At 32.6% G+C, this 21553-nt stretch overlaps 1 protein-coding gene across 5 annotated transcripts in view; it reads left to right on the forward strand.

Moving 5' to 3' along the window:
* LOC140452056 (centrosomin-like) overlaps window positions 1-21553 on the forward strand; it is a 198749-nt gene that overhangs the window by 110651 nt on the left and 66545 nt on the right. For 4 of the 5 annotated variants that reach the window (XM_072546102.1, XM_072546094.1, XM_072546117.1 and 1 more), the window contains exons 3-4: window positions 13781-13971; window positions 17437-17607. In XM_072546102.1, the coding sequence (XP_072402203.1) occupies window positions 13781-13971; window positions 17437-17607 (362 nt within the window). Of the gene's footprint in view, window positions 1-3736; window positions 4077-13780; window positions 13972-17436; window positions 17608-21553 lie in introns of those variants that run through there. The other variant, XM_072546108.1, reaches the window with a different exon arrangement.

Below are 21553 nucleotides of genomic sequence, written 5' to 3' on the forward strand. Positions count from 1 at the left end.
GCAAAACGATTAAGTCTAAAATTCAACAACAGCGAGACTATGTTCTGTTGCAGCTTAGGACCGACCAGTAAATAGTCGTTTAAAGATTTACCGCGACTGGGACTTTTCTGAGACGCATTATATACAACTCGAATTTTACTTGAAACACTATCTGGTTTCACAACGCAATGATGTGGAATATAATACTTTCCCCTTTTCTTTTCGGCATTAGAGACTAACTGCATATGACCTAAATCAAGATACTCCTGCATATGAAAAGAATATTCTTTTTTCAAACTTGGTTGACGAGATAAGCGTCGTTCTAATGATAGCAATCTATTTAAAGCAATATCATAGCTATCTTGCAAACAAGGCGGCGATTCACGAAAAGGCAAAGATACAACATATTTACCCGAGACGTCCCGATTATGCGTTTCCAGATAAATGTTCTCACACAGAACGTCTTCTGGTTCTGAAACTGGCTTTTCCGGTACGTTTTCCAGTTCCCAAAATTTCGTTAACGAAGAATTTAGTGGGTCTTCAATATTTAAAAGACAAACAAGCGAAGTCGACGAAAGGTTAGGTGTGCTAGTAGGTCCTAACAAAATATAACCAAAAACGGTATTTAGGGCATCTGGTTGTCCCGCTTTACCTTCAATTTTACCTTCTAACAACACCTTCGAAAATATGCTACAACCAATTAACAAATCTATAGATTGACTACAGTTAAATTCGGGATCGGCTAACTTCAAATTTTTAATATAATTCCACGTCGATATGTCAATTTTGGTGCTCGGCAAATCCGAGCAAACCCGATCTGTAATAATAGCCTCCAAGTGAAACACCGGTGACTCCTGATGACGAGGTTGGATAGAAAAACTTATTTGACCTTGATTCAGTTTCGTTTGCATCGAATTGAGTCCGTTAACTTCAAATGAACAAGGAGTTTTAGGCCAGCCTAATCTACTGGCAGCTTTGCGACTAATGAACGAACTCATTGAACCTGAATCTAGAAGACATCTCAAGGGCTGTTTACACCCCTTACTATCAATCGCGTGAACTAAAACAGTACCGAGCAAGATTTCCTTTTTTGTTTTGTTTTTCTTCCCTACAAAACTAGCAGCACAATGTGATATTTCAGGCGAATTTTGTTCGACTCCCGATGCCCCTGAATTATTAGTATTTTCTGTGGACGACTGACTATTGGAACGATTTCTATCAAAGTGCAACAAACTATTATGAAGGTAACTATTACATTTACTACATTTAAAGGCCTTTGGACACGACTTGACAGAATGATTAGCCTGATTAAGACACCTAAAACACGAGGAAGATTCTTTACAAAATTGGTATCTTTCTTTTGGAGATTTTTTCAAAAACAACGAGCAATGGTTAAGAAAATGACTTTGTTTACATAAAGCACAACATATTGACGACGAATTTGTAACAAAGGATGAACTACTATTATGCCTTGACTCATTGGAATGTTTATAATTACACTTTGGCTCCGTATAAGTTGGAGCCCTCGACGATTTCTTAGATTCACTTAAGCTACTATTCAAATTATCGTAAGCAATGTACTGAGTTTCAATAAACTCTACCAATTTTTGAAATGACGGGATTTTATTCGATTTATTTTCTAACTCAAATAACTTTACTGAATCCGCGTCTAATTTCGACAAAAGTAAATTAAACATAATAAAATCCCAATGTTCTGTCGGAAGACCTAATGTTTTCAATGCGGCTAAATTTTCTAAAAACGTATCTACTAATTTAGCCAGATTTTTCGAATTAACTACCGATATTTTCTGTACGCCCAAGATCGCATCCCAATGCGCGGTCGCACAACGACGAACATTTGTGTAGCGTTTAACAATTAGATCGTAAGCAATTTGATAATTATCGCTATTTATTGACAAATTACGAATCAAACTAAGTGGAGCCCCTTCTAAACATCCTTTCAAATACTTAAACTTTTCTACGTCTGCTAGGCCTGCGTTATTATGTACAACCGAATTATATAAGTCTAAAAACGAACTAAACTCCTTAAAATCACCCTTAAATTTAGGCAGCTCTATTTTAGGCAAGCGAATATTTGATTGTGGAACTACTACTGATCTAAACGGTTCTGGAGTTTCAAATTGTGGCTCAAATAATTCCGCACTAAATAGTTTTATTTTATAAAATTGTTCCAAAAATAATTCCCGAACATTTTCTTCAACCCTCGTATCCGCGTCTGGTACAGAAAGAATATTACTAATAATATTAGTGTGATGTTTTAAGAACTCTTCGCGAATCGAATCTAAATCCTCTAGTCTAATTTTAAATAAAGAGCGAATAGAAACGTCTGAAAGGGACTTAAAACCTAAATCGAAAATTAACTGAATATCATTTAACGCAGTTTTTCTTAAAAATTTGAGCTTCCTATTCTTTTCTTCAAGTTTTTCCATTTTAAATTTTTAACAAGTTCCAATAATATTATACAAACGAAAGTGTACAAAAATGTGGTCTAAAACCCCGAAATTGCCGATTTGTAATTCGATACTTTATTAAAACGACGATAATTCCCTTCTAAAAAGTCCCATATGGTCGACTTTACAAAAAGGTCATAAATTATTCTCGAGCCACGACAAGAGACGCAAACTTAAGATAAGAACCCTCAAAACGATAAAAAATACGACGAGACGAAACCAACCATTCAAATTTAAATATAACAAAAAATATTTTTTCAATAAATGAGTTCAAATCCGGCTAGATAGGCCAATGTGGGATATTAACAAACAAATGTACTATTACAAATTAATAGTACTTAATTAACAGAACTATTCCTTCGATAACTCTGGCGAGAAAAAATGGACTTTTCCTCATTGGCGCAAATAATTATTAAAATTTAAATGGTTGCAATAAACAATCAAAAACAATTTATAGGTTTAGGTAAAACTAGGTAAAACTTACCGCTGGGTCTAATTACCAGGGTTTGCACTACAAAACAACGAACGAAATCAATTCAATATATGCGTGCATGGGTTCACGTGCCGGGTTGCGTCTTTTCTTTTCAACGACTGGTGCTCTTCTCTCAAGGGACGCATTCCACGAGCCCGATGGCGGTACTTATAGGGATCGTAGGAATACAGGGAGGACAAATGTATTGATTAATTTATACAACCATATTTAAATTTAAACAACAGGCAACCGGAAACAAGCCTTTTCTTGTTCAATATTTTTCAACCCCTTAATTCGAGGATAAAAACTCGATATCTTTTGATCAGAGTGCCCTATCGGCAAAAATCAGAAAGCGTTTTTAAGGTAAAGAGTGCAGCTTTCGTATGCAATTTTTGTATTTTGCCGCAATTAAAGCCAGTTTCTATAAGTGTTAAATACATAAACGCCCTGGTCTAATATGGATTTTAGGTAAACTGGATTTGAGGTGACTGACGTGAACAAAATTATTCGTATTTCAGTATTCCAAGAACAACCCGATTTTCCAGTCATTACTATCATAAATCATGGTCGATCAAATCTAAAAAAGGGAATTAAACAAACAGTAACACTCATGGAAACAAAAATGGTTTAAGTTTCAAAAATCTAATTATTTCAATCTCCGAAACGAATTTGTTTGGTATGCATAGACAAATTACTCACTAACGTTACCCACTAACATTTAATCTGTATAATGACTTCGTCTGATCTATGATATCTACATCATTTTACACTATGATCTGTTTTGTCAAACATGACATTCAATTTTTGATATTCATGTCTTATCTGCATTTAAATATTATATGCCAATTTTGACAGTATTTATTATTTTCGACAAAGTCTTTCTTTATAAAATTACACGTGAACCTTATTTGGGGCAGACCAAGCATTTGTATATTGCAAAAGCATTGAATACTTAAAAACAGGTAACCCTTAGGAATACCAAAAAATTCAAAATTGAACGTTCGGAATGTCATATCGAAATTTTGCAATCTAATAAACTAACAATATGGAATTAGTCGATAATAATGAAGCTTCAGATTCAAAAGTATCGATTTTTAGTTCTCCTACATCTTCCGACTGTGGAGATGGAGACTTTGAAACAGATGTCACAAGCGGTAAGTTATACATGGCGTTTATTCTTTTTTATTTACTGTTATATTAAAATAATGATCTTTTCTGACTAGCTCAATTATACCTTAATACTTCCTTTCATGCCTTGGCCATTTTTTCTATTTGAATTTGGAGTTTTTTTATTCCACTTAATCGTTTAATTTTTTCTTTGCTTTTGCTTACGCCATTATTAGAGATCTTATATTTCTTTGAAATAAGGTTGATTAGACTTTATTTTATTAATAATAAATTAATAGAATGTATATATTAGCAAAGTATTAATATATGTATAGCATATTTTGACTGCAGGTGTCATTACAGGGTGATAACAAAATTACTATTAGGTTGATTAAGCTGTAGTTTATTTAACATTTAAGTTTCTACTATTTTGCTGATGCCTGTACGTAAACCATATCATAAATTCTCATTGTTTTATTCGTTTATTTTTCTTTTCATTTTTTTGAGTCTTTTATTTTTACCAGGTACATACTTAAATTCTGTGGCTTATCCAATGTTGTAATTAAGTAACACTGATGAGCTGTTGTAATCATAGTTTTTGATTTCTGAACATTGATTGTTGTGATTAGTGAAGTATTACTTTTTATTCTCCAAATATTCGTACTATTACAGCTTTACTTCCAAAGTAAACTTTTTCTACTATTCATTCTGATTTTCCAATTTTCGGAAACCTACCGGTTGTCTAATAACATTAAATAAATATTTAAACCGTAGTACTGTTCGTTGCAAGATATTTTGGATATAATCTTCCAGGTATAGTTGTATACAGGGTCGGCCTTATATACTGATACATTTTATCAAAATTACGGCAATCCCACAAAGTAAAAGAAGAATATATATATAAGTAATACTTTTATATTAAAATATATATTAACCTAGTGAACAAATACAAAAAAAATTTTTAAACTTAACTATTGTCTACATTTAAATCGGTATCACTATCATCGCTATCGTTTAAATCTATAACTACTCTATTTATAATGTTTTGGAACTGTAAGTGTTTTTCTTTTAGTTTTTTGACATGCTCTATACATTTTTTCCAATTATTTGCTGTAATATTATTACATTCGGTCTTAATTAAATCTATAACAGTCGAAAATGATTTAGGAGAATTATTATTATTCCTTATATTACTTTTTAATTGAGACCACAACAATTCTATTAGATTCAGTACACAGTAGTAAGGAGGTAATCTTACTAATACTTTATGGCTTTAATTCTCAGCTAGCATGTCGATAACATAATTTTTTTCACATTTAACTAATTTTAATAGCTCTACAAGTTGTTTTTTTGTGTAAGAATCCATAAAATATATTTCATGTTTTGATAAAAATTCTTGAATTTCAGCTTTGTTTGAATTAGTGTTTGGAATTTTACTCTTTAGTCTACAATGATACGGAGTTTTATCCAAAATAATAACGCTATTTCTTTTTAATTTAGGTAGTAATTGCTGCTCAAACCACTTTTCAAACAAAGTACTGTCCATATTTTGATGATGATAGCGACAATCACTTACACTTACACTCTTAGCAGAGAGTAATAAAGCATCTTCTATCCATCCCGATTATCCCCCACTATGTAAAATACATATTATCTTCTCTCTAGAGGGAGGAACATTGGTGACGCAATTTTTACTACCATCGGTCCAACATTTTTAACTATATCGTGGGTGTCGAACCAAGTTTCATCCAAATAATAAAAGTTCTTCCCTTCACTCCTAAAGACAACAGAAAATTAAATATTCTCGTCGGATTTCGCGGAAATTTATGTGGGGCGAGAATTTGCCCCACGTGATATCTAGTGTTTTTACGTTCTACAAATCTGAAAATGGTTACTAATGACTGTACTAATTACTTGCCATGATGTGCAGTTGCATTCTTTACATATTAGCAGTTGATTGTAATGTGTTTCCTTTCTTTGAAATTCCATTCTTGCTATTACACAGTGGGAACTTTTATAATTCCCCTATTAGCATATGTTTGTCTAGACTCTTCGAAGCATCACTTTCTAGTTGGGATTATCTCTCTAAGAATTTGTAAAGTGCAATTAGCCCTACGTACGTCTGATATCTGATAACTGCTAAAATTACCTGTTTATTTGGGGAGTTTCTGAATGTGACTGTATTCTGTCTTTGATTTTTAATTTGTTGAATTGGTACTAAACAAAGTATACAGAGTACTAAACAAAGTAACAATAAAGAGTTAAAAAAGATGGAAGATTAATGAGATACATAGAATCCTTGCGCTTAAAAGTGAACCAAACTACTGGGGCGAGAAGTCGCCCCACCTGGTACTGGTCGTTTTAAAATTCACCGGGAAGGTTAACTAAAGAGTATTTTTAACGAGTACTTACCGTTGTAAACGTTAAGCACGATTTGCTTTGCATCGTGTGTAGGATAAATATAACCAGAACGTTTTTCAGGTTCAGACTCGTCTTCACTTCCTGAAAAAGTGGCAGGAATGTACAGGACATCGTCACTAATCATTTCTATATCACTCATATTTATAGTTATTACACTGACTTCTGTTCTAAATTAACGACAAAATAAAAATGAAGTTCTCTTCTAACTTTCTTCTCATAGAAGCCCATTTAGTGATAATTTGATATTAATTAAAAATTATCTTTTTACCTGAATAAAATTCCAAGAAATTTTCTAATCTTTTATAATCACTGGCTTTACGTACCTAGAAATTTGTAATTATGAATTTCAAGTACAAATGCAATTAACTGATTAAATTTAAATTGCTAAAATGCTATCGGTCCAGTCTCTTAATCTGGGGAATTCCATCCGAATTATCTTGCAACGGATAGTAATCAGAAATAAAAGTGTATTCATTACTGGTCTTCAGATGCTGAATAACTGAAAAGTAATTCAGCACATCCATCTACGACGTAGGCCAAATACGATGTAGAAAATGATTTGAAGCATATTGTTCCTTTGCAAGAAGGTAAGGAGAAATTTTTATATTACGTAAAAAAAGAGGAATTAGTTTATATTCTGTATCAAGCACATTTAAGAAGTATTGGACATGAAGGAATGTTAGATTTTTTAAATGATAAATACAAAAATATAACAGAAGACATACAGTAATAACACAGTAACAGTAGTAATACTTTTTTTTAATTTTGCATACCCTGTTAGCAAAAACTTAGTTCAAAAAGAAAAGGCATGATATTTTCTTAAATGAATAGTCGGTGTCAAGTTGATTTGATCGTCATGCAATCCGAAACTGGATCTTGATAAACATCTTTGTTTATCAGGATCACACAAAATCCGTGCAATTATGATCTTTAACTTCAAAGAAGGCAGATGAAGTAGCTACACATTTGGTCGAAATTTCCTGCATTTTTTGAGCACCTTCAATACTCCAATCGGATAATGGCCGTGAGTTCGTTAACACAGTAATAAAAGAACTGAAAAATATGTAACCGGATTTAGAAATTGTTCATGGAGAGCCTCGCCATAGTCAGTCGCAAGGAAGCGTCAAAAGGACTAATCGTGACATTCAGGATAAGCTAATAACATATATGCAAACAAATAATACTAAATGTATTATTGGTCTGAAGGCCCTAAATGTATTAAATTAATTAAAAACAGGCCTTTCATGTAGGAATAAAACAGTCTCTCTACGAAGCAATGTTTGAGTCGAAAATAAAAGTTGGTCTATCGGATTCTATCTTTCCAAAGGACTGTATTAATGAAATAGATACGGAAGAAGATCTTCAACATTTATTAGATGAAGTAAATAGTGCAGAAGATGGCAATAATAATAGCAAAGTTGTTGGAATAAGTTCATCAGACTCTTATAACACTGATAAGAGAAATACTTACGGGTATATTGCAAAGCTATGGGTAGTAAAAATAATAATTGTTATTTATTATTTGATTTTTTAATAATTTCAAGTATAACTTTTATAATCAGTTTGAACATACCAAATGAAAACGACAAATTTAGCTCTTCTGTAAACGTTATTCCTCCAGTTATCACAGAAGTCGGTGAAACATATGAAGTACCAAACGAAACCAATAATTCCACGTCATCTGTACATATTATTCCCCCATTTACGACAGAAATCGATGAAACATATGAAGTACCAAGAGAAAACAACAATTGCTGGTTTTCTGTAAATCTTCTTACTCCATTTATCGCAGAAGTTTAAGGAACATTTGAAGATTCAAATGTATTTAATGAAACCTTAAATGAGAATTTTATGCCAAATAACATCATAATTTTTTTGTGGTGTATGTGAGTCTGAATGTTTGAACGGTTGCGTATGTATCTAATGCAACATGTTTGTTCATACAGACTGTTGTGCTGAAATTAACCAAAAAATAAAAATAATCGAAAATAGATTTCAAGCAAAATATGTTTTGCTGCAGCAAGTAGAAAAATGAAATTAAATTCCAACAAGTTATTACCGATTGCAAAAATTGGCGATACCGTTAGATTACCTGTCCCTGGATGTTGATAAAGGACAAGCTGATGTAATAAATATATTGAAAAATTGATCCAATAAACATGAGGGTACATGAGAATATGGAAATATGAGAATACAAAGTACTGAAGTAAAAACCAAATGATGGCAAACAAGTAATGTACTAAATGCTATATAGTATAATAAAGTACTGCTACAGATAGTTTAAGTCAGTTTATTTGTGTTTGATTTTAATATTGCCGGTAAAAATTCAACCACTCGCCTGTTTGTACATAATTTATTCTGCTCTAAATCTATTGATGCTTTATAATTATTATTATATTTAGAACGTTGAAGTAATTCCTAAATCATAACAAAAAGATTTATTAAAGAGAAGGAATTCGGCACGAAACACTGTTTTTGTCCTAATATTGGAACGTCTTCGACATCTTGTGAAATATAATTTTATTTGCAGTATTTGCGTTCTAATTAAATAGTTGGATCGTAAATGTTTACTGAACGTTGAAATGTAATTTGTGTGCCAAGTAGAAAGCAATATCTTCGCCATACGTTTAATGAAATATTTTCCTGTACCAATTATTTTAGAACTGTCACAACATTTATCTATGTGTTTGTTCTCTATTATTTAAAATAATGGTATAATTAATTTCTGTTTATCTGCATGAGAATATAAATATATACAATGAAAACGCAAACACGAAAAACAGATATTCTATTTGTTAATAATTAACAATAGGTATTAACAATTATTTTAAATAATTCCTCAAGATTAACAAATTTGCCAATTTTAATTTTTCAAAATGGAGTTGAAAGCTTTTTTTTTCATTTTACTCACTGGAAAATTTTCTTACCAATTGCACACGTATATTTTTATAGAAAATAGGATTGCGGATAATTTTACCTCAGGAAATCCCATAGTATACATTTAATAACACCCGTGGACAAAGATCTATGATAGATTATGTTATAACCAACAGAGATATACATCCATTAATAATCCAAAATAATCGACGTAAGTTGCCTCAACTCAGCAGATGTAGGTAGTGACCATAGCCTAGTATTATGTAAAACAATAATCATCATGAAATACTTCCCACCCAAGAGAGCGGCGCCAACACAAACAAAAATCAAAGTCGAAGGACTAAATACGGAATCCACGGAATACTTATACAGGAAGAGAATATCAAAGAAGATCGCTGGGAATGAAAAAGCTGGGAAAAAGTCAAAAATAACATAATTAACGCAGCAACAGAATCACTTGGAGAGAGGAAAGTAGCCAACACTAACATATCAAAAAAGAAAACACCATGGTTTAGAGAGGAAGTGGAAGCCTTTTTACAATACAGAACACAACAAACAGGTATACAACTGTCGCTGGCCTGAACCCTCAGGAATGAGGGAAGGTGGTCCAGTCGCACTATCCATAGCTGAAATGGACCGGAGCAGGTAAGGGTCATGGTCCGTGGACATATAGGCCGTATATGCCCACAAAGCTAGAGGGAAATACCTTTTTAAAACACATGTAACAAAATATCAACACAAAGCAAGTTATTGACCTAAGTCGATGAGACCTAAAATGTAGAAAAATATTGAAGTTATTTTTTATACCAAAATATTTCAAAGTCCAAAAGGTAAATAAATTGTTAAAAAAATATTCTTATTTTTATAACAAAAATATTTCAAAGTCAATAAAGAAAAATAAAATACTGAAAATATTTCAAAGTCCTAAAAGAGAAATAAAATATTAGTAAAATTCTTGTTATTTTCGGTCTGAAAATATTTCTGACCTGATTTTCTTCAAAAATCCTGAAAGAAATAACCAAATAATTCAAATTATCCTAAGTAATTAAATCAGAAATAAATATCTTACCAAAATTTCTTCTAAGTCGAAAATACGATTTAATTCGAAATAAAATATTTCACGAGAAATATCCTAAGTCGAAAAAGCTGAAATAAATACAATTTAAATATAAATTAGACTAAGTCTCGCTAGAAAACTTAAAAAAATCCTGAAATAAAAGGATAGCGGCCAAGTGCAATAAAAAGCAGAGTTTCTGGGAACTAAATCAACCAGAAGGTCTCTAATGCCAAGAAGGCTGGTTCTGCGGAGCCCTGTCCTGACCAGAACGAATTTTTGGCGACGACTCATTGCGTGGTGCACCTATACTTATATGAAATTAAGTAGGTCAAGTCTCCAAGGCGCTCTGCAATTGGAGCTTGCACGAAAGCCAATGCTCAATTTCGGGCAATACCATTGGCTGCAATTTGACCAATCGTAAAGCCGGAATTGAGCTATTGGCGACACAACCACTATAAACGAATCAGAAATGAAACGAATACTTTATTTAGACAAATAAAAAGTAACACTGGAGTTTCTCAAAACATATGGAACACGACTTCTACGGAACACAAAAAGAAATATGGAGAATGATCAGAGGACAAAGAAAAGAGATGAACGAACTAATAAAAACGAAACACATTCAGAAGGAAACTTGGGTAGACTACTTTCGATCCCTATTTGCTAAAGGTGACGATAATGAACTACCAACACCAGAGGTGACAAACGAAGAAATAAATATTGAGGAGGAACAGGTAAAGCAAGCATTAAGGAAATTAAAAAATAGAAAATTACCAGGAGAGGACAGAATACCGAACGAACTCCTAAAGTACGGAGCACCAGATCTGACCAAACAACTATTAAAACTAATCCAAAAAATAATAAAACGAAACAGAATTCCTTAAGAATAGAGATCAAGCATCCTAATACCTCTCTTCTAAAAGGGAGACAAATCGGACCCGGAAAATTACAGAGGAATTAATTTATTAAACACAACACTAAAATTAACAACCAAAGTGATAACAAATAAACTGAATAAAATTATAACACTGGCAGAAGAACAACTATATTTATAATGAGGCAAGTCCAAGAGAAATCATTAGAATACAACAAACCGACATATCTATGTTTCGACATATCGTGGACCTTACGAAGGCATTTGACCGGGTCAAATTAAAAGACTTTATCCACTTACTGTACGCAAGAGAGATACTTCTAGGAATAATAAAAAAGATCGAAAATATCTACCAAAACAACACAATAAAAGTAAAAGTAGTAAAAGTAGAAGAAGAACCAACCGATCCTATTGAAGCTGGCAATGGGATAAAACATGGAGATTACTTGAGTCCTCTATTGTTCAAGCTGATTATGGATGAAATATTAAAAAAAGTAAGAACTAAAAAAGGATACCAAATGGGTCAAAAATAACTTAAAATAATCTGCTATGCAGACGACGCAATACTACTCTCTTAAAGTAAAGATGATTTACAACGTATGCTGCATCAATTTAATATAACCGCCAGAATATTTACTATGTTAATTTTCCCAAAAATGACAAAATGCATGGTTACAACATCAAATTTACTAAGATGTAAATTGGAGCTGGAAGGTCAGATAATAGAACAAGTGATGGAGTTTAAATATCTAGACATCACATTATCTAGCTACGGAAAGTCGAAACTGAAGTGGAAGATCAAGCGAATAGAGCAATCAGAGCCGCAGGCTGCCTAAATGAAACAATATGGAGAAATAAAAATATCGGGAAAGAAACGAAAGGCAGAATTTACAAAACAGTCATCAAACCAATAATGACATACGCGGCAGAAACAAGACCTTACGCAGAGAGGACAAAAAGGATGATAGAAACAGCAGAGATGAAAACACTTAGAAAAATTGATGGTAAGACACTATGGGGCAGAACTATAAGTACAGATATACGACGTAGATGTAAGGTGGAGAATATCAAGAACTCGGTAAGAAATAGAAAAGTAGAATGGAACGATCATATAAGCTGAATGACAACAAATAGAGTAGTAAAGACGGCAAGAGACGGTTCCCCAATAGGAAGACGATCAGTAGGAAGACCACGAAAATGATGGAACGCCAACTTACTGGAGGCACATTGAAAAACAGACAGAGTTATGTCTATATAAAAAGAAGAAGAAGAAGAGCAATCCCAAAGGATTATTACCTGAAACAGCTATCATAAAAATACCTAATGGGATTTTGATCTTACTTATTGTATTGCATCAGTATGATATCCGTTTATACGGTGATACAAATAAACTTTATAAACGCACAAACAAAATACAAACTCAAAAAACTTAGCATTTGCTTCAAAAGTTAGAATGGCTATAATGATTGCCAACTTCAGTAGTTTACTCTACTTTACAGTAGAAACTGTAGTAGTAGAGTAGTACTGTAAGTTATTTACACTAAATCCTTTTGATATAATTCATGTAGACTGCACAGTTTACGCGGAAATGTTTGTTTGTCTAGCAGTTTTACCTTTCTTACCTAGTTTAAACACAGTTTCATGTTAATTTAAAAGGGTAAGAAAAGATTAAAATTTTTGAAACATTTTTATTCTATATTTACCTGCAAAGCTTTTGTTACAACCAGATTAGTTATTACTTAGAATTTAATGTGGTTCTAATTAGTGGGCTCTGAGAAATTAACATAAGCGTAAATATTTATTGAATCCCTCATAGTCTGTACTTGTTTTTTTTTTTCATTTTCGCGAAGATGGCGAGACGTGTTTTGGATATAAATCAAGTAATATTTAATTTATACGCTTATTTTACTGCTGAAAAAGCTAATTGATGCCCTTTGCGATCAGTTCAATCAGTACATAAACGTGTGTGTGATGCATTGTGTATTAGTGAGACAAAACTTCAACAACTTCAACTTTTTTTTAACAAAGAAACAAAATTTGTTTAATTTACTAATGTTTTTATTTTGAGAACGATTTCCGAAGTGGAAATTGAAACGTCAATAAACGTACTTTAACATGAATATTAACATGAATATTACAATTATTAACATGAATTTGAGGCGACAATTTTATTGCCCTGGTTGATTTTGTTTTAAATTTCTTAAAAAGATTTAATCTTGAAATTTGTATTGTGAACTGTCAAAGTGTATGGATTTGATTTGACATTGCTCATTGCGTATGTGCCCCCCTTCGTTACAGAACGTCATATCGCGATAACATTTGTTAAAATCTGTATCATAATGAAGCCCTTTATGATACACATATTGAAATTGTAATTGATATATTAAAGTATGTGAAAAAGTATATTCTCACATCTGTGAGAACAAAGTGTTTCTAAACTAGGTTTACAAGCTCTTTGTCATTTAATGAAATTATCGGTATACAAAACAAAGTTTTGAACTGATGAATGATTTTTGTTTCAGATACGATGGGTCTTCGCTCTCCCAGTGGACCAATGCGCGGCAGGTCCGTCAAGGAGTTCGAAGAACAACTTAACAACCTTAAAAAGGAAAACTTTCATCTTAAGCTTAGGATATATTTTTTAGAAGAAAAAATGGGATCAAATTTTACATTAGATAAGGACAATGTTGTTAAGAAATATATAGAATTACAAGTAAGTATAACGTTAGCATTCTCTAGAGTCAAGAACTTCTCTTTTTACGTAAGTTAATCTGCCCTTGTGGAAGCCTAATACCTTAGTATTATATACTTCTTATAGATTCATGATTATCTGGCATTTTTTTGCTAAGGGCTGCACTTTAGCGGCTGGACGCAGGTTTTGACCCATTGTCCTTGCCCTATCAGTTTCCTCTAATATCACCCTCTAGTACCAACGGTTCCAAGTAGAATTTCCGCCTCCATGTAAAGAGTACGACCTCGTGACTTCGTTGGACTGAATCTCAATGAGAAGTTCCGACTTCACTTTTCCAAAACTCGGAAGTGTGCTTCGTGCAAAGTTATGCAATCTATTTAGATTCGCTTCCCTAAAAAACATAGTAAGATCGTCCGCATATGCCTCCCTCTATTTCCCGAAGAGAGAATTCACTATATTCCAAAGGAAAGGAATTCCCCTTGGGGACATGCTTTTCCAATAGGCCTAGTTGATTTCGTACCCTCGCACTCTACGGTAACTCGCCTGTGCATCACCATAAACTCGATCCACCGGACGACTGGCTTAGGGGCACCGCCATTATTTGGCGACAACTCAGCGAAAGTCAAATAAGCAGGGGCTGCCTTAGATTTAATAAAATCAAGAGAACTGTTATATCGGAAATCTGCCACTGATACTCTAAATTACAAATATACCACTGTAACTGAAAATGGTTCTCTTAGAAAGTTAAACAATCTAGTTAAAAATAAAAATAATATCATATAAAATATATCATCCAAGAGGAGCAAAGCAGATTTCGGGCTAATAGATTCACCATGACAGTTCAAAGATGCATGGATATGAATGTGGACGTGCATGTTTGTTACATTGATTTCGAAAAAGCATTTGACAAAGTAGGAGATGAAAAATTAGTCTAAATTATAAAGACAAAAAAACATAGTCAAAAGGCATTTAAGAATACTAACAAACCTTTACTGGAATCAAAGAGCAATAATTGGAATAACCTAGTTATAACGAACCCAGTACAAGTTGAAATCAAGAGAGGAGTTAGACATGGATGTATTATGTCTCCATTACTATTCATTGTATATCTTCTTCTTCTTCAAGTGCCATCTCCGCGGCGGAGGTCGGCAATCATCATAGCTATTCGGACTTTTGAGACGGCTGCTCTGAAAAGTTCATTTGATGTACATCCGTACCACTCTCTCAGGTTGCGCAGCCATGACATTCTACGCCTCCCTATTCTTCTCTTTCCTTGGATCTTTCCCTGCATAATCAGTTGGAGCAAGGTGTATTTCTCTCCACGTGTAATATGTCCGAGATATTCTAATTTTCTTGTTTTTATTGAATTTAAAATTTCCATTTCTTTGTTCATCCTTCCCAGAACCTCTTTGTTTGTATATAGTGAATTCATTTTTGAGGAAGCATTACTATCTCAAAGTGAAGAAATATTAATTAACGGAAGATCTATTAACAACATCAGATATGCAGATGACACCGTGATTAAAATGAATATAAATAAGACCAAATACATGGTAATAACAAAGAAAACAAATATACCAACAAACATACATTTGGAAAATGTACCGATAGAAAGGGTTGATAAATACAAATATCTAGGAACCTGGCTTTCACACAATAATGATCAAACAACCGAAGTAAGAGCCAGGATAAAAATAGCAAGAAATGTGTTTGTAAAAATAAAAACAATCCTCTGAAACAAAGACCTTAGATCAGAACTGAGAGTAAGAGCATTGAGATGCTACGTGTTTTCGATACTGCAATATGGACTTGAAAGATGGAGATTAAAGCAAGAACACATAAATAAGTTACAGTTCTTTGAAATGTGGTGTTACAGGAGGATGCTTGGAATAGCATGGACCCAGAAGAAAACTAACACGGAAGTATTGCGAGAAATGGGCAAAGAATGCAAAATAATAAACACAATAAAAATAAGAAAGCTACAATATCTGGGACACGTAATGAGTGGACTGCGATATGAACTGCGAAGGCTGATAATACAGGGAAAGATAAGAGGAAGGAGTATAGGAAGAAGGAGAGTGTCATGGTTGAAGAATTTAAGGGACTGGTTTAAATGCAGTTCTATAGAACTCTTCAGAGCCGCAGTAGATAGAGTAAAGATAGTGATGATGATATCCAACCTCCGATTTTGAGACGGCACTTAAAGAAGAAGATCTACTATCGACAAAACATTTACTTTAAGAATTCCCCTTTAATTTGTTGTAGGTTTTGGAAAGACATAATAACTGTGTGTCCTACCTTTCTTTTCTCAGGAGGAATCCACTACAATATCTTCCGGGACCATCGGCCAAACCACGTAACTTTTTTCCTCGTCACATATATTCCGGTCCATTTTCATTTCATTTCGTTAATGTTCGTTTATTACCCTCTCAAAGTTAGACCCACCACAGCTTCCTTTCAAATAGTCAACTTCGTATTCGTAAATTTGTTTCTGTTAGCTTTGGTAACGTCCCAGACTTCTTCACAATAAAGTGTACCCATGTTCTTTTTTACCCGTCTGATTGTCTTTTAGAGAAGAGCATTTAAGGTTCATCCTTTCTCTACATTTCTTTATTTCCCTGATTTTATTTTCACTATTGCTTTTTTTAGTCACATTTTAAGGGACTGGTTTAAATGCAGTTCTATAAAACTCTTCAGAGCCGCAGTAGATAGAGTAAATATAGTGATGATGATATCCAACCTCCGATTATTATACTATTCGATATAATACATTTTGCCATAAACATTATTAGACCCGCTACATTTCTGTTGTATTCTTATCTTCTTATCATAGAGCATCTTCATCGTCCGCAGTTTTTTTGTTTTTTCATCCTCCAAATGTTTCTGTACATTTTTTGATTTTCCAAATGTTTCAAGGCTACATACATGATATTCTATATTTCATATGATATTCTATTTACATAGAAATACAATATTTTCATATACCTAAATCAAATCATACAAAAAACAACGAAGAGTTTCAAACAAAGAAAGACAGAAAGAGTACTAACACTTTTGGAAATATTCATTCAAGAAACTTTCACCCAACAGTCTGCAAAATGCTCTGGAATGCAAATAAAATTAGAAGAGATATGTCTTTTTTCCCTCATGTTTGCAGAGGACCAAATGCTATTGTTAACGATGCATACGTAATTTGTATAGCAATACACTTAAAAAATGAACATCTTTTCTGTCCAACAGATATTTTTTTAAATATGTATAAACCATGATAAATGACTCTTAAGACATCTTCAGTCAAGAATAACGATTAAAACAGCAATAATATGGTTGTACAGTATTATTTTGTTTTGAACAGTAAAGAATGACCATTGAGATATGGATAAAGCGATAAAAATTAAGAATATAATAGATATTATTAGACAAAAACACAGTGGTATTTATGTATAACGGTGTGAATTAAAATTCTTTATTGTTGTTCTCTTTCAGGTGGACTATGCTAATTTAAAAAAAGAAATTGAAGAAAAACAAGACCTTCTTTGCCAGGCTGTGAAAGCAATAGAACTGGAGGACGAAGAGCACAAAAAATACGTAGCCGACAAAGAAGACCAAATAGCCATGTTTCAGCAAGAGATAGAAGATCTTAGGACCCAATTGCAGGTAAACATTTAAATTATATTTTTTGTCTGATTAATATTTTTTGTATGCCGAAATAGAGGTACATATCTAACAATTGAACCTTGATTTATTAGAACTTTTAAAATTTATTTCAATATTGATAAAAAATCCTACTTATAATATTATAGAAATTTAACATCATAAAATCTGTGATGAAAGTAGTGAACATGCAGCATATAATATACATATCCATTTGAAACATCAAAAACAGTCATAAAACTTTAGATAAAAACAGCAGTACTATAAGAGAGATTGTAAGTGAAGTATTTGGGAAAATGTGGTTAATAGAACTTTGAAGACAAAAATAGAAATGAACACGTTGTATTAATAATGTCAGACAAAATAGAACGTCTAACCAATATCTTATTAAGGTAGATATAGTTAAAACTGCGAAGAAATAATAATAAAAAAGAAATTAGAAAAACCAGATGAAAGATATCACGTGGATAAGACACATTATTTATTGCTATAGTTGGTTGATGGGCACTCAAAATATTTCCGATTATCAAGTGGTAGCTAATTTTATATACCTGAGTAATACCGTAATAATGGTGTTGGAAAAGAATGCTTCGAAAACCTTGGACTGCCAGGTCACATCAGTTATTGAGAAGGTCTATCTAGCATTATATTGAAGCATGAAACCCAAGTGACCGTCACGCCTCAATTTCTTAATTACTGAAAGTGACATCGAATTGTGTTCATGGTTCCCTTATCTTCCAAGAATTTATTCAATGAATTCTTTGCCTTTTGTCAATTTAAGAAACACACATTTTCTAAACCGCTTTAACGTTACACACTGCTGTACTTTCTCTAAATGTCGAATATCTTACTTACTAAAAGTATACTTCACTTGTATACCAGCGCCCGAATGAGTCAGTCAACTTGCCGGTAAGTCATCTACTCGTATAGAATTTAATTTCAATGGCAGCTAATCTGGAAAGCTCAACGTAGATGGCGCTAGTGTAGTTGGAGGTCATGTCAACTGTCCAAATCTGTATATTTCTAAGTAAATATTACATTTATTTCGCTGTGTAGATTTAATTTGGGATAAGATGCCTTAGTGCTGTGCTGTACCTTTGTGCTCATCGAGAACATCAGGACACAGGTTTCTCAAAGATAATCTGATGAGAAAAAAATGGATTGTGGCAATAAGAAGAGATAAATATGTCCAACAGAAATGCATTTACTCGTATCTACAATAAACTAAATATTTATAAAGGATAATATTTGTATGCTTTATGTTAGCAAATTTTCAGAGCAACATAATGGATAAAAATTAATAAAACTAATATAAATACTATTTATTTGTCTTTTATTTTGTTATACACATTAAGATTATCTACTTTAGTAAGAAATAGTAGTTTTCAGCCAATGTTGGAACCGTATACTACTAAAAAAAACTCTTTGGCTCGAGAAATTATTTCATTATAAATTAAATCATTATTTCTACTTATAAAAATACATCTCATATCTTTTGTTCTCCAAATAACAAAATCACAGAATTCACGACCAGTAACTAACATCTGAATTTGAACTTAATAATAATAATTTGAATTAGATTTCAAACATAATTCATCATTCATTTCTAAATATGGCAAACTATCAGAACTAATCATTGAATTGGAGCATTTAACTTCTAACACAGTTAGTAATCCCACAAATCCATCAGGAAAAGCAGATAAATAAGGAAAGTTCAATGAAATTGCTATTTTCTCACATTTTTTAACTCAATGTGTTGCAATAATTGCATTTCTTACACTATCATTAAAACTAGGCATATTTCTGTGTTGTTGTGGTCTTTCATCATATCATAACATTAGTTTGTCTTTTGCTTTTTTTTGCACATTGTACACTGGAACTATAAAATTTATTTGTTCGGCTTTCTTTGGCTATACTTCCAGTATACTTTTTTTTGGCATATGCCAAACTTGCTTTCATTCAGTGCAGGTATCTTTTATGTATCATTTACCATGATCTTTCAGGTTTAGTAAAGCATCGCAACAGCAACATGTTTGCACAAGGCTCTGTATCCCTTGCCAGCAATACATTCAAATAATGCTTCAGTAATACAGTTTTACATTGTTTGTAAGTGCTTTGGTCATTTCACTGTTGACTTGCGCTCGGTAAGAATGATATTCTTACCGATCTGTTTCTGATTCCATCATAGCTAACAAAAAATTATTTTTTGTTAGCATAGTTATTATAGCATTAGTTATTTTGGACTGCGGCACACATGCTCATTCCTTCTGCTAACTTATAAATATGTACATAGAAAATAGTTATTTATGTCGTCGATGTCGATTGGATGAACTTCTGAAGAGTAGTGAAATCCACATTAATGACTATGAAGTATTTGATATTGGTTCCGCAACAGAACAGTCCACAATGTCATGTCGAAAATTAATATTTCGACCATATGCAGCCAACCTGTAATATAATATAGAATAATTAATTAGTTTCTGAGCAGGCAAAGCAATGAACTTCTGGCAGCTACACAATACCTTTCATACATATATGAAAAGTAATGATTTATAATATTGGGCCTGCGTAGCGCAAGCGGTAGGATGTTTGCCTCGCAAGCCGGTGGTCCGGAGTTCGAATCCCACCGCCGGCAAGAACATCTAGACATTTTAAAAATGTCTATAGGCCCCAGGTCGACTCAGCCTGAATAAAAATGAGTACCTTGGGTAAAACCAGGGGTAATAATAGACGGTTGAAGCGTATCACTGGCCATGTTACCTTCCTTGTATACCGTAGGCCCTAGATATAGCAGACTACTCTGCTATACTCCCAAAGCCGCGACAGCGGTATAAATCGGGAGACTATTATTATATATTAATGATTTATAATGAGTTTTGTTTTAAGGCAGCACAAAACTGTATTCAATGTATGGTAGGTAGGTCAAATTACCAGTTTAGTTACATGATTGTATTAGGTCAAACCCAAATATAAATACATCACTATAAAACTCAGGCCAATATAAATATTTCAATATAAATAAAACATGATTAATATAGTTTACCCTTCGATAAGGTCTTCCTTTTTTCCAGTATTTCTTGCATTTCATCTCCTTAATTCTTTTTTCAAGTCGCAAATAGTCCAAGATCCGTATTCTTTGCCATAAGTTATTAAATCGCAATAATTACAACAAAAATACCATAAAAGTTCAAAGAATTATCAAAATGTGTTGAACTACACGAGCGCTGCCAAGCGGAAGCAACGGCATACATAGCTGTCATTCTGTTTGCCTCGTTGTCTTGCCGTTTGTTTCTTGACTTCACTCAGAACTTATCTATTAGTTTTAATTTATATATCTGTCGCATTTATTATTAGTAATCATTAAACAAGATAGTGATCACTGAGCTTGTATTACGTATTCTCAAGATTTCATAATTATTCATTTTTAAGTAAACTTCAGAATAATTTTTAATAAACATTAACTTAATCATCTTCCGAGATATATGTAGTTTTCTACATTTTCTTGAGAACAATAACCTTCGTATTATCTTTAGCCTAAATATCTAAAAAAAATTAATTTTAAATACGTGAACATAATTTTTTTTGTATTTCTACACCGTATTTATGCTGTGACATTTGGCAGATATTAATTTTTGTTTTCTTTTGCACAGTGTTTAATTAGTTTGAAGCCATGAAATACATTAGTTGTAAACGAACGTTTATTAAAATATTATGTTTAATATTATCTTTTTCAGGTACACTTTGCTGTTTGACTTTATTAATTTATAGTTATAATATGTATATTGTGTATAAATATGTCGTATTATTAGTGTATCCAGCTGGATATAATTACTCCTCTCTATTCTTTTGTTACCGTGTAGTAATCACATTATATCTTTCCCTTTATCGTTCTTGTCTTATTTCCTTTTCGTTTTCGGATTTACTAGGTTTACCTATTTTTCCAAAATAA

This window comes from Diabrotica undecimpunctata, chromosome 1 (genome assembly GCF_040954645.1).
Source record: "Diabrotica undecimpunctata isolate CICGRU chromosome 1, icDiaUnde3, whole genome shotgun sequence".
In the NCBI taxonomy this organism is placed as follows: domain Eukaryota; kingdom Metazoa; phylum Arthropoda; class Insecta; order Coleoptera; family Chrysomelidae; genus Diabrotica; species Diabrotica undecimpunctata.